This window comes from Natator depressus, chromosome 19 (assembly GCF_965152275.1).
Source record: "Natator depressus isolate rNatDep1 chromosome 19, rNatDep2.hap1, whole genome shotgun sequence".
NCBI classification, from domain to species: Eukaryota; Metazoa; Chordata; order Testudines; family Cheloniidae; genus Natator; species Natator depressus.
This window is the reverse complement of record NC_134252.1, coordinates 18,921,874-18,936,454: the sequence shown is the minus strand read 5'-3', so window position 1 is coordinate 18,936,454 and position 14,581 is coordinate 18,921,874. Positions and strand designations below refer to the sequence as shown.

At 45.9% G+C, this 14,581-nt stretch overlaps 1 protein-coding gene across 1 annotated transcript in view; it reads right to left on the bottom strand.

Moving 5' to 3' along the window:
* The window catches only part of LAPTM5 (lysosomal protein transmembrane 5), a 39,601-nt gene that overhangs the window by 21,898 nt on the left and 3,122 nt on the right, over positions 1-14,581 (bottom strand). Inside the window, exons 2-4 of the mRNA XM_074934284.1 lie at positions 4,571-4,664; positions 987-1,063; positions 56-184 (exon numbers count right to left, since the gene is read on the bottom strand). Of these exons, the coding sequence (XP_074790385.1) occupies positions 56-184; positions 987-1,063; positions 4,571-4,664 (300 nt within the window). The remainder of the gene's footprint in view (positions 1-55; positions 185-986; positions 1,064-4,570; positions 4,665-14,581) is intronic.

The window sequence follows — 14,581 nt, the reverse complement described above, 5'->3', positions numbered from 1 at the left end:
GTGCTATATATCTGCACCCCGGCAGCCTGAAAGTGGGCTCATGCTTCTTACTTACCACATGGCTAATGGATGCAAATGACAGCATTTCAGGGACTTGAATATAGGAACTGAAGATTGTGAAGAGGGTGAGGAGAAAATCCATGATTTGCAAAGCCAGGAATGGAATCAAGAGGCGTTCCCTATTCTGTGAGAGAGAGAGCAGGCAACTGATTATTTCTATTCAAGTGGGATTGATTAGAAAGGGCTATTATAGTGCTATTGTGCTGTTATAGCTAGAAAAAATTACACACACACACCCCCCAGCAAGAAATTCCACACCTAACTCTAGATATTAATGTGACAGGTGTGTTATAAATCTACCTTATAGACATGAGAGCTGTTCAAAAAATAGGGTTTGTTTTTTTGTTTTTTTGCCATGGAAAATTTAGATTCTTTTATGGCAATTTGAAAGCTGAAATATTTCAATTTGGAAATTCTGCCACTTTGCCTCATGGGAATTGTAGTTTGGGGGCCTCAAGCTGCTGTTCTCCTCTCTAGGCTAAGCACCCTGGTCAGACTATATCTCCCATGATTCACCATGGTTTCTCTTATTGGAGAGGGGGGACGGTTGCATCATGGGAGTTGCTGACTATGGTGCATTATGGGAGATGTAGTCTGACCAGCCCATATAGGAGAACAACTGCAATTCGGCACCACGGCAGCATTTCCAAATCAACAATATTTTAGGTTTCGGCTGAAATATTTCAACAAAAAATCTTAATTGTCAGTGGAAAGCAGACTCTTGGCATGAAAAAATCATTTAATTGAAAACCCAATTTTCCATTAAAAATAATTTTGATGGAAAATTTCCCCCCTAGCCCTAGTAGGCACAGCCAGACTTTGAACAAATTTGTGAGTGACCAGTTCAAAGGGTTTGAAATTGTAAATAATCTCCTCCCCCACATCCCTACAAAAACAAGACTGAAAGTTATTTTAAAATGACATACCTTCACCACTCCATAAAGAAGGTAGAAGCTGATGATAAACAGCATGAAGATCAACAGGAAGCTGGTGGTGATGTCCGCTAATAAATAATAATATTAAGATCCCAACGCAACACAGAAGCATTTCAAATCATGGGCCAGAACTACTTAGTCAATCAGTGCTCAATGGAAATTTTAACTGAGTTAAAGACTGGAGGATTTGGTCCCATAAGTCAAAGCTTTTACTTCAACATAATGACTTCTCCTCGGGCGGAATTGAACGCAGGACCTTCACTGCTAAATCCAGTTGCCTCCCTCCCATGAGCTAAAGAAGCACCTCTGCCATGTGCCACGAGTAGTAGGCTCTTACCCTCTATACGGAGCAGCTGCTAGCCAGGGACATGACACAGTTAACCAGGGAATTATATAAAGATATGTTGTCAGTGGAAGATAAATATTTTGCAAGGGGTGTTAAGCTGGGCAAATTGTCTCCCAAAAGAAGTAGCAGAATACCCATTGCGTGGGACATTTACTTCTGTGGTGGATGAAGCACTGGAGAATAGACTATAAGGGAAAAGCCTAATACGATCTTTCCATGTCCAACTTCTGTGATTCTATGGACTGAGACTCATTCTTGGGCGTTGCTATATCTGTTCTTCCCTAGACTCACGCTGCACCTGTGGTTTGTATTGCAGGGGGCTTGAATTGATAGAATCATGTCTTTTTTGCTCCCAAACACCCTCACGTGAAGGATCAAATCTGGATCCACAGTGCCAGACCTGAGTTCCTATCTACTCTGCAGAGTTCTCCTTTCCATTCCCCAGGGCAGGGAGCACCTCTACAGGTGCTACAACAGCCCACGGTGTGCGACAGTAACAACAACCTCCTCCTTTGCCTTTATAGGGGTTTCGGCTTTTGGATCCTGCCTCCCACTCACATGGGGGGATTTGGCTGGTGTGTAGTCACAGTCGCACTAGACATGCTTCCTGCCCTCTCCCAGCCCCAAACCCATGGTCTAAGCTGCCATTGAAGACCTCTGTGCATATCTGAAGAGGATAGTTCCCCCCCGCCTGTCCACTTTGCTTGGGGATTTCACTGCTGCTGGTGAAAGCTTCCCCAAATTGCTGTGTGTATCTCATGAGACTGCCCCAGTCCATGATTTATACAAACACACATGCCAGCGAATGAATAAACGTGGTCTCTCTCTCTCGCGCGCGCGCGTCTGTTTCTATGCATCACTGCTTGCTCCCCCAGCTGAGTCTCCCAGAGATACCCAGGAATTTCATGAGCAGGGAGAAGTGTGTTATGAAATAAAAGTCCTCTCTCATTGCAAATGTGGTATCAACAGTGTACGCCACGGTGGTCTGATGAAGCCTACACTGGGCCTTTGCAACCATAGCAAGGGGACTAATAAAAAAACAGGTTTTGTTTGCCAAATGTGTGTTTTGATTAACTTCTGGCCACATCAGAGCTAGTGTGCTGAATGCAGCTAGAAGGGACTTTGAATGACTCCTAATGTTCCCCTTGAATGCAAAGAGGCCTGTTTGTATTTTACGGCCCAATAAACTGGCCGGGGGAATGCAGGCAGGGCTCGTAAACTGTGGTTTTAATAGTCACATTTGCTGATTGCTGGAGATGGATATTTAGGTTGTTGGGCTGTTGATACACTGCAGAATGCTGCTTCTGAACAGCTGGGTTCACGGGCAGGACAGGATTGGCAAGAGAAATAAACCTAACGGTCCTTCAAGCGTGTTCTGCCTCCAGTGCAGGTGGTTTTGGTCCATATGACAAAAGCTGCACGCACACTGTTTTCCTGAAGAGCTCTGCTGCTTCCCCTGAATGAGTCCATCAAGATTGTGATGACAACTCCTAGTCATTATTACTGCAGTCATACATTTTTATATATGAATTAAAACAAAAACAAAGGAACTTAACCCACCACAAATGGAATTAAGGCGTGTTAGAGGTCTGGCCTTTCCAAGAGGCACAAAGACCAAATAAAGATGCAACTCCCACTGAAAGTCAATGAGATCTGGACACCTAACGCCTTTGAAAATCTCCCATGTGGGTTAAAATTGTCCCTCAGCTCTTCTCTTCCACTATTGTTTGTTTTACATTTCTGTAGTACATATCACACATTAGAAATGTGCAAGTTGTTGCTGCAAAGCTTTTGAGAACTATAATGAAATTAAAAGTTTAAATACAAATGTGTGCACTTTTAGTTAATTCTCATGGGAAAGCAAAAGCTGAAGGGGTGTAAATTGACTCACAGGAAATGGTAAAGAGTTTCACAACATTCTAGGGTATTATTAACACACTCCACTCTGGTGCAATTTACACACAGAACAGCAGGCGTTGAGGACGAGTGAGAGAACCAGTTTTTTTTTTTTGGGGGGGGGGGGAATGAATTTCCCAAATCTTCTGCCATTTCTGTATTTGAATTCAAGCTGAGTATTTTGCAGTGTTTAAACACATTGTTTTCACTTCTAATTTCTGGAACTATAAAAGTTGCTCTTTGTGGTATTTCCAGTCTGACCAGAAAAAGAAATGCCAACAATCTCATGAATAGAACTCTGTGAAATATTTGTGATGCACCTTCAAATGCAAGCGTTCGGGATTTCATTGCAAATTTGCAAAATACTGCAACTTTGGGAGGGGAGTGGGTAGAGGGAATATATGCCAAATTTGGCCTTTTTAATTTTGTTTTGTTAAAAAATAGTACTGTTTTCACACAAAATCATTCTGTTTTTAAGCAGAAATCTCAAGGTTTGTGAAACGCAATGTCTAGCTTGGATAACAATTTATTTTTGTATGGAAACTTCATGATAATTTGACATCTTCCCTGCTGCTAAAACTGGCCATTTAATTCAGGGTTGGTAAAATGTGAAATGTATTGTCACTAAATGAATTTTTTTTTCAAAAAATTTTTGGAAACAAATCATCATTTTTATACATCACTACTTGTGGGAACATTTTATATTTGACAGCGGTTCAAAAATGTTGCTAAGCAGCATATACATTTATGTGTAGAACAATGCCTATAGACATGCCAGGTAGCGCTGGTTGAAAAAAATAAAAACAAAATTGTGGGACTTTTCTACTAGTTATTCCAATTTCATTTCCTGCCTCCCACCCCCACCCCCCTGAAATGTTAACATTACAGATCTGGATCATTGAAAAATTTCAATCAGCTCTGTAGCTAATAAAAAACTGATAAAAATTGGTCTTGTTTTGATCAAAAATTGCATTTTTCCAGAAAAACATCATTGAAAATTTAAAATTCAGAAAAATTTCACCTACTTCAGGGCTGTTATGAGATTTAATCAATTAATATTAGCCAGGGGCTTTGAGATCTGTGGTTGGAAAGCTCTCTCCCAGTATACAAAAAAACCAGAGGATTATTACTATTTACTCCCTAATTTCTGTATCTGTTTTAGGTCGGATCCGGGTCTGAAGTTTTCAGCTCACGCCCCTCAGTTCTAAACTGCAGCATCTGACAACTGGTTTGAAGAAGATTTGGAGAAGAAACAACCTTGGATTGAATGCACCCTCTCAAACGCAGCCCTCTCAGCTTCTCCTCTGGCTTCTCTTCCATCTACTGAACCTACCAATTATGTAGTAATCCTTGTCCAGGACTTTGCAGTAGCCTTTCCCAGTAGCCACCTCCATCGAATACTCAATCAAGAGCAGTATGCTCATGACCTAGAAGAGCAAAACAGAGGAGATGGTTATGCAGGCAGCCTGCCAATTTCTTATCAACCAGTTTCCAGAGATCACTACTGCTTGGAATTCCTACTGCACAACCCGCCTCAGAGTCTCCAAGTGCTATACAAACATTAATGGATTGAAACTGCTCTCATTACCACTACAAAAGTTATTTTTCCTCCCTTGGTACCCTGCTGTTAATTGAATTGTCTCGTTAGACTGACCTCACACTTGGTAAGGCAACTCCCATCTTTTCATGTATTTATACCTACTCCTGTATTTTCCACTCCATGCATCAGATGAAGTGGGTTCTAGCCCATGAAAGCTTACGCCCAAATAAATTTGTTAATCTCTAAGGTGCCACAAGGACTCCTCGTTGTTTTTGCTGAAACTGCTCTGTGAGAGACTGAGGGGAAACCGAGGCACAGACCCATGGGACCTCCCCAAGGTCACAGACAGAATTTGTGGGAGAGCGAGGGAAAAAACTCAGTCAGCCCCGGTCCTGTGCTTTCACCATAACACTCTGCTTCTTCCTCAACCCCCTTGTAGGCTCTGTGGTGAGGAATTTATTTCAAACATCAAAGATTGTTGATGTTCAAAAGAGCTTGGTGCTCATGTAGGCCTAAAGAGAAGGGGGTGGATTTTCCAAAGAGCTCAGCTCAATTTAGGGTTACCACCTTTGAAATGCAAAAAAACCCCATCCAACACCCCCCACCCAAGGCAACTCCTCAACCCCCACCCCTTCAACAGCCACTTACAGTATCTAGAGAGATAACACATATAGATAAGATTGACAACATAGCACTTCTCCACCCTGTCCTGTGACTCAAACCTTGTCGCACACAGGGTGCACCGCGTGCGTGTTGCTGGGCAGACAGCTGCTGTATTTTCAACAGTTTTGATCTGTTATTGCTTAAACTGCATTAGTGAGAACAGCAGACACAGAAACTTTTAACATTAGATAACAACACTGTGATAATAATGCAAATCTTTAGACCCACGTAAAAAAACTCCCGGCAGATTAAATTATTTTTCCGGCAACTGGCAAATCTACAAGAAGAAACCCAGCCAGGCCGGTCAAATACTGACCAGGTAGTAACCCTAATCACTATAGGAGCTGCTGGGGGCTGAGAACTTTGACAGTACCCTCCGAGTGATGGCTGCCGCCTGTAGGGCTGGCCAGAGAACAACGAGAATATGGAGGCTTTGGAATTTGTTTTTGTTCCGATGTGGAGCGAAAATGAGGCCTTTGGGATTCTGGCATGAAAAAACACAGGTGAGACAACCCCTAGAACAGCCTGGTGGGTGAGGCACTCAAATGGGATGTGGGAGAGGCAGGTCTGAGTCCTTGCTTCAAATCTATTTGAAAGCTCTTACCAACAGGAGAGTGGGTTTGTGTGGGGGGGGGGGGCGGGGGGGGGGGAGGGGGAGGGAGAGAGAAAACCTGGATTTGTGCTGGAAATGGCCCAACCTGATTATCATACACATTGTAAGGAGAGTGATCACTTTAGATAAGCTATGACCAGCAGGAGAGTGGGGTGGGGGGAGGTATTTTTTCATGCTTTGTGTGTATAAAAAGATCTTCTACACTTTCCACAGTATGCATCCGATGAAGTGAGCTGTAGCTTATGAAAGCTTATGCTCAAATAAATTGGTTAGTCTCTAAGGGGCCACAAGTACTCCTTTTCTTTTTTGCTTCAAATCAGTCAGAGCAGGGACGTGAACTGGGGTCCTCCATATCCCAAGAGATGCTCAACCTGATAATAGCCATCGTAAACTGCAGAAGGAATTTCCAGATTAAACTACATGGGAATAAATGTAGCCTTGCTACCAGCCCCTTACTACACCTGGTGTAGCAGAGAGTTAATGTCCTGTAGTCAGTCCAGAGCTGCATCCCACTACAGATTGACAATGTACAGACATTACATACAGCAGGTGTCTGGGATATCAGACTCCCTCTAGGAAGAGAGTATTTTTACTTGTGGGCTGGCAGTATCATAAAATGAGGACCACAGCAGAGCTCCAGCTGATAAAGCATAAATAAAGCACCATTATTTCTTACCGGTTTGGTGCTTTACTGAAACTTTCAACACCACTGGGTGGAAAAATAGGCTCCCCTTTTAGCCCACTGCTCTTCCTGCCTTTTGTTTCTCTTCCTTCCTTTGTTTCTCTCCCCCAGTCCTGTCGTATTTCTCCTTCTTTCTTATCTCTGCATTTCCTTCTCTGTAGCGACACCCGGCCCATGCAGATTTCACTGCCGTGCCCTTTCCTCACCCCGTTACCAAAAGGTCAGCCAGGACATAATTCGGGTGACATTTAAAGAGCCATCATTAGCTTTCAGAGATAACACCCCAATAGGACCAATGAGGGAGCAGTTGAGTTGACACCTCACAGAGCCATTGCTTCAGGCTGCCTGCAGACTCAGGAAGGAAGTGCCACATTGCTTACCCTTGGAAGGTTTCCTTCACATTCATCAGGGTAAGTAACTTGATGAGGGGGCTGGGCTTTCTTAAAATAGAAATTTAGATTCTGCAGAATTTGAATATGCGGCATGAGCTCCATAAATAGGACTCAGCCTGTAGCCCATACCTGTACAAACCCTGGTGCATGTCGTATGTGGACATTGGGGGCCACGCTTGTATGTTCTGAGCCATGCATGTACATTGCATTATATGCCATGAGCATACACTGTATATTATGGATTCCAGTTAATAAATTACCTCCTGTTTCTCTGTAGCCATTTTGCTATTACTCGCCCAGCTCCTTTGTTATTGGACCTCCCTGCAGCCACTCTGTTCATCTGAAAAAACTGCTTGAGATTTCGAAGACTTTCCCATTCTGCACTGGGACAAAACGGAGACCTTTCCAAAAATGGCAGGGAAACAGAGCAAGAGATCCACCCCAGAATGGCTTTGTGGGTGGGGCAGTCACTTGGAACGTGGGAGGCCAGAGTCAAGTCCAGCATTCGGAGGGAGAAACTTGCAGTCTGCTCTTTCACAGACCCAGGGAGCACCTTAACCACTGAGCTAGCAAATCTCTCTCTGGCCCACTGCATATTGTGGAACAGCTCCAACAGGAGATCTTGAGAAAGCAAGACAGAGACTGACTCTTGCTCAGGCACTCACCGGAGATGTGGGACCCCTGGATTCAAGTCCCTGCTCCAAATCAGGCAGTGCAGGAAAATGAATCCAGGTCACCCCTACTCCGTGTGAGTCCCATAGGCCTCCAGGCAATTAGCAATTTGTGGGGGCACTCTCTGGTTTTGACTAGAAAATTCCATCCCTCATGGGGGAAAGTTTTGTCCAAATGGACCCTTCCCACAAAACGTTTCAGTTTGGATGAATGAGATAGAAAAAACATTTTGTTGAAAAATTCCTGACCATCTCTACCCATAGCAGGACTCAGTGGTGTTCCCCAGAAGCTCCAATGTTCTGCGATACTCCTGGTGCCAGAGGCAGCACGGAGGGACATACTGCTTAAACTACTAGGCTCACAAGGCATCAGCGAGTGCTGAAGTGTTGTCAAGAAGAAGCGTATGAGATAGGCCCTGAGCTCAGCCAGACTTCCCAGATCTCTCTGCAGAGCTGATCATGAGATAATGGACCCTACGACAGGCACAGGAAGCATGATCATATCCCCCACAAGGTAAATAACTGCATACATTCTATCTGGCTCAAACAGCTTCTCAGAGTATTTTGAGAAAGTAGCCTGAAAAATGATGCGGAAGATGACGGACAGGAATAGCTGTGGTTTGTACTTGTGTTTGCAATGGGTGCATACAGGAAACAACACTGAAAGTAGCAAACAGAGAAGCGATCAAGCCTAGAGCTGTGTGTCTAACTGAGCAGAAGAAAAATTACTCTTATCTGTAATATGATAGCACCTGGAGACTCCAAACAAGCTCAGGACCCTGTTTTGCTACGCTGTATATAGTAAGAGACGATTCCTGCCCTGAAGAGCTCACAATCTAAATACACCGGGCAAAGAGTGGGAAAAAAGGAGGATTATTGTCTCCACTTTGGAAATGGGGAACGGAGGCTCAAAGAAACTAAGTGGCTTGCCCCAAGATCACACAAGAAGCCTGTGACAGAGACAGGAATCGATCTCATATTCCCTAAGTCTCAACTGGTGTGAATGCAAGAAAAACAGGATATATATTTATACATGGAAGAAAGAATCCTGTGTAGATGACACCCATTTGCTTTCTCCTGGTCTATCACATAGATACATCCGTCTGTACTGTGCAATATCCCTGAAGTTGTGAGTTCAATCCTTGAGGGGACCATTTAGGGATCTGGGGCAAAAATTGGGGATTGGTCCTGCTTTGAGCAGGGGGTTGGACTAGATGACCTCCTGAGGTCCCTTCCAACCCTGATATTCTATGATTCTATGAAGTGCTAACATTACATGCTACTTTTTCTGTGTGGGAACGAACTTTGCAACTTTGTTGGGAGGTGTTTGAGGATGGAAGAGCCGCTCAGAGCTTTCTCTTCCCTTGTTGCTGCTGCGAGGTCAATGCCTCAAGTGCTATTGTGGGGAACAGAAGAGGAAATGACTTTTTTAGATTTCTGTGCAACAGAAACTCAAGTGAAACAGTGGATCTGAAGCCACTGAACATTAGGGGAGTTCACTTTTGGTTGCAGAACTGAATTTTGCAAATAGGCTGAACTGTGGGGTCATCAAATCCAAATGGACATGAACTCTAGTTCCCAGTTGGATTCAAAATTGAATCAGGGTCTGGATCTGAACTTCACAATGCAGGCTCATCACTAATTTCTATAAAAAGGGGGAATTCTGCAGTAAGAGGTCCAGGTTGTCCTCTCATTCCCTATAGCATGAATCAGGAGTAACTGCTGATGTAGCCGAAGGTATATTGGTGTAAAGCCAAGTGTATGTCAGAGGAGAAACCCGTCTTGCTAAAGTGGAAGATTAAGAGCTTGTTTCTCATTACTTTAAAGCCCCTTTATGCTGCCAGAATAGAGCTTCATGGAATCCAATGCCAGAAAGGATCCGTTGTGATCATCTAGTCTGAGGCTATCCTGGATGATCACAATGGTCCCTTCTGGCTTCGGAATCTATACTCAGCCCCCTTTACCCTGCTCTGGAAGTCTAAAGTGGCCTTAATGCAGCAGTTCTCAAACGTCATTGCACCACGGCCCCCTTCTGACAACAAAAATTACTACATGACCCTGGGAGGAGGGACCGAAGCCTGCACCAAAGCCTGATTCCTGCTTCACTGAATGTGGAGGGCAAAGCCAAAGCCTTAGTCCCAGCAGAGAGCCTGTAACCTGAGCCCTGTTACCCTGGGTTGAAGCCCTCAGGCTTTGGCAACAGGTGGTGGGGTTTGGGCTTCAGCTTCAGCCCGGATGGTGGGACTCAGGCTTCGACTCTGGTCTTGGGCCCCAGCAAGTCTAAGCCAGCCCTGGCGATGCCATTAAAATGGGGCCACAACCCACTTTGGGGTCCTGATCAACAGTCTGAGAACTGCTACTTTAATGTAACGAGAATCAAGCCCTTAATCTTTCAGTTTAGTGAGGCATGATTCTCCTATAGCCCAAGCACTGTGATACGTAGCATACCAATGATGTTGAAGCCACCTGCTTTATTCCCTTCTTATTTCCCCCTTGTGGGTTGCTTTGATGGAGACACCACTGCTGGGGGAGGTGGGGAAGTTTTCTCCAAGAGGTGGGTCCTGCATTTGGATCTGCACATGGATAAGGTCATGCTTGCTCTAATGTCTAATGAGCCACAACCCATGCCTACGAGTACCATAGCCATAGGCAGAGACTGAATCTGGGAAACGTAGGCACCAAAAAGCGATGCCACTGCTCCTTGAGCTAAAGAACTTCCCTAAGGGAAAACAAGAGGCAGGTGGTAGGCCTAGCATATTACTGTGCAGCGCATGGTCCAGAACCCACAGCTTTGGTGCACCAAACACCACAATGAAGGGTGTTATTGGGGAATCTAGAAAGATAGAGTACCTTTCTCCCGGGCTTGTACTCAGCTGTGTCCTCTATGAGCTCCCACTCTTGCTCATGTTTCCAGCATCCGTGAGTGTTTCTACATCAGCAATTTCGAGAAGCAGCACAGATGACAAAGCAAGCGGTGAGATTTCACATGGAAAAGCCGTAGGGAATAAGGAAGCATCTGTAAGAGAAGCAGCTGAAACCGCTGTATAGGTGTGGCTCTGTCACACGGCCTACTCTCACAGCATTGTAACAGCATGTGCATGGGAGGGTCTGGGGGCAGGGAAGCAGCACCTCAGAAAAGCTGGGGAAATATTGGGAAAATTGTTACAAAAATTAAAGAAGAGAAGAAAGAGCCACATGCAGCCTGTGCTGGGGAGGAATCAACAGAGCCCCCGAAGAATAAAGAAATGTCCTATTATTATGGTATCCCTGATAGGCCCCCATGTGTTACATGCTGTGCAAACACATTGTAAGAAACAGTCCCGACCTTAAAGAGCTCACTATTTTGGCCATTGGGATTGGAGACACAGAGAAATTAAGGGTCTTAGCTAAGGAGTCAGTAGTGAAGCAGGGCACTATATCAAGATCACCTCCAGTGGAGACCAGCATGTTAACCGCAAGCCCAACCTTCTGCTCTAGGCCTTGCTTTTCCTTCATTAATTACTCTTGGAGAAAATAAGCCACGAAGGCAGCTTGAGAACTTCCATTTCATATGGACTGGCTTTAGCTTTCAGGGAATGCAAGAGCTTTCACCATGGAGGGCAACTAGAAGCTGGAAGGTTGAATGGATGGAAGCTGGAGATGGGAGCCGTGAATGGGTTCCAGCAGCCAGAGGGACCTTTATCTGGGACCAGGACCCACACTTGAGTTGCATCCCTACTATAGCAGCGGAAGCTACCAGCGAATCTAGATAGAGTGCATGCCTGCACGTAGTTTTTTCTGTCATGCCCACCTCAGGATGTGCTGGAGGGGACAGTTTGTGGTGGTGGGGATGCAGGTCCAGCAGGAAGTATTCTGGCTGGGCATGGGGATTGGAAGACGGTTTGGGGAGGAAAGGGGAATCAGCAGCTGATGGGAGGGTTGGGGCGCTTTAGAGGGAGGGAGGTTGCTGAAGTGATTTGGTTTTAACATTCAGTTCCTTGGTGTAATTTTAAGGGTGAAGGCTCCCTTGATACTACCATGGACCTCATCCCTGTCGCCTCTGAGTGCCTCACAACGCCCTCAGGAGGCAGAGCAGTGCTGTTATCCCCACTGTACAGATGGGGAATTGGGGCAGAGAGAGAGAGAGAGTGATTTGCCCACAGGAAATCTGTGCCAGAGCACTGAACTGCACCCACATCTCCAGAGTCCCAGGCTAGCTCCTTAATCATGGGCCCATCCTTCCCTCCTAGACAGAACCTGGGCAATATTTCTTTTCACCAGCCCAACTTCCCCATCACCCTCACTCTCCCTACACACACACCCTGTTCAAGTGGGTAATGAAAAACCTCCCTCCACAGACTAACATGCAGGGGTCTAGGTGCCAATGAATCCCAGCTGCTGTGCTTGTGCAGTGTGTAGAAAGCAATAGTATGCCTGGCTCGGCTGCTGGTGTCAGATAACTCGAGCCTGTGCTTCCCGGGGGAATTAACACATCCGTGCTTCTTTTTAAAACAAACTGTGAATCTCTGTGCTAAGCACCATGGCCTCTGTTCAGCATGTGTTAATCCCGGGCCTGGGCTCTGTCTCACATTCCCTACATCTTCCCATTCATTGGAGAACATCCACGATTTATTTCCACAGTCTGTGGAGAGCTCAGCAATGAGACAAATCTAATTTACAGGAGTACAAGACACTGCCACAAAGCCTCAGTGCTGGTGTTTGATGGCGTTCCTATCACCAAGCATCACTGGGATTCATCACGGGGATCCACAGCAATAATTTTTACTGATATTGATTCAGCAAATCATCCAAGTACTGTACTTGCCAAGCTATAAATCCTCTTTCCCTTTTCCCTGTGCCTGGCTGCAGACATACGATGAAAAACAAGGGAAAGAAAAAAAAATCTGCTTTCATATTTTACCTTTAAAAGTGCTGATGCGAGAGCCTTCTCTGCAATGAGACAGCATTCAGTGTGAAAGAGACACACCGTGACAGAGCTGTCAGTGCAGACAAACTAGGGATGGGATGGGATCACTGCGCTGTGTACTCTTACGTTGTGGATTGATTGGCATCCTATAAGTGACCACAGATAGAGAAATAAATGGATGACCATAGAGAGATAGATAGACAGACAAGGTGGGGATGGAAATATGTTTTATTGGACCAGCTTTGTTGGTGGAAGGAATAAGTTTTCGAACTTCACAGAGCTCTTCCTCAGGTCTGGAGAAGGAAAAGATAGCTAGCTAGATAGCTAGCTAGATAGCGGGGGTGGATGAGGATAGATAGATAGCTGGATGGATAGATAGATAGATAGATAGATAGTGTGACAGGGTCAGGCCAGATGGCTACAGGAGAGTAATCCTATTGGGATCCGGGAAGTGGGTGGGTGAAGCCCATCCACTGCTAAAGGATCCCCCCCCCAGCCTAAGAGGGGGATCCACAGGACCTGGATACCAAATAAATCTGGGGGACAATTAATGAAATAACAGGGACAGGAGTGTGGTCAAAGGGTCAAATGAAGGGAACCGGACAGGGACACCAAGCAGAGAACCCCGGACAGTGCCCACTGCTCCTCAAAGGCGTCAAGGGAGTCAGTGGATGCTGCCCAGAGGAACTCTGCCCGGATACGTGAACGGACCGAGGATCGGAAATAGGCCCCACAGTCACAGGAGACTCCATCAGCCAACCTTCTCACTCTGTATGTGTATACACACACTCCTGTGTGTATAGATGGCCATTTTAGCTAGGGCCAGGAGGAGGTTGACCAGGAGATCTCGTGACTTTGTGGGGCCACAGATAGGGAGTGCGTAAATAAGAAGGCGAGGGGAAAAGTGCAACCAAAAATGTAATAAAATATTTGTGAGGAGCCGGAATAGGGGCTGCAGCCTGACACACTCCAGATATATGTGTGCCAAGGTTTCCCTCACGCCGCAAAAGGGGCAGGTGTCTGGGATAGAGGTGAACCACGCCAAGAACACGCCTGTGCTCACGGCTCCGTGAAGGAGCCGCCAACTGATATCCCCGGCGGGCCTCGGGACCAAGGTGGAATATAGGCTGCCCCAATGGCTACAGGAGAGTAATAGAAGGCAGATATATTAGCCCCAGGCTAAGTAGGTCCCTTTTCCCTGGGTAACGTAACAGGGAAGGTTCCAGAACAATCAGGAACCTCCTGGAGACAATTAAGACAGGCTGATTAGAACACCTGCAGCCAATCAAGAAGCTGCTAGAATCAATTCAGGCAGGCTAATTAGGGCACCTGGGTTTTAAAAAGGAGCTCACTTCAGTTTGTGGTGTGCGTGTGAAGAGCTGGGAGCAAGAGGCACTAGGAGCTGAGAGTGAGAACGCGGACTGTTGGAGGACTGAGGTGTACAAGCATTATCGGACACCAGGAGGAAGGTCCTATGGTGAGGATAAAGAAGGCGTTGGGAGGAGGCCATGGGGAAGTAGCCCAGGGAGTTGTAGCTGTCACACAGCTGTTCCAGGAGGCACTCTAGACAGCTGCATTCCACAGGGCCCTGGGCTCGAACCCGGAGTAGAGGACGGGCCCGGAGTAGAGGACGGGCCCGGATTCCCCCCAAATCCTCCCAACTCCTGGTCAGACACAGGAGGAGTCGACCTGGACTGTGAATTCAGAAAAACAGCCAAGCTGAGGGCTGCTGTGAAGCTCCAAGGCAAGCAAATCCGCCAATAAGCGCAAGACCCACCAAGGTAGAGCAGGAACTTTGTCACAATAGATAGATAGATAGATAGATAGAGCGGGTGGATGGGCGGGGAGAGAGAGAGAGAGAGAGAGAGAGAGGGAAA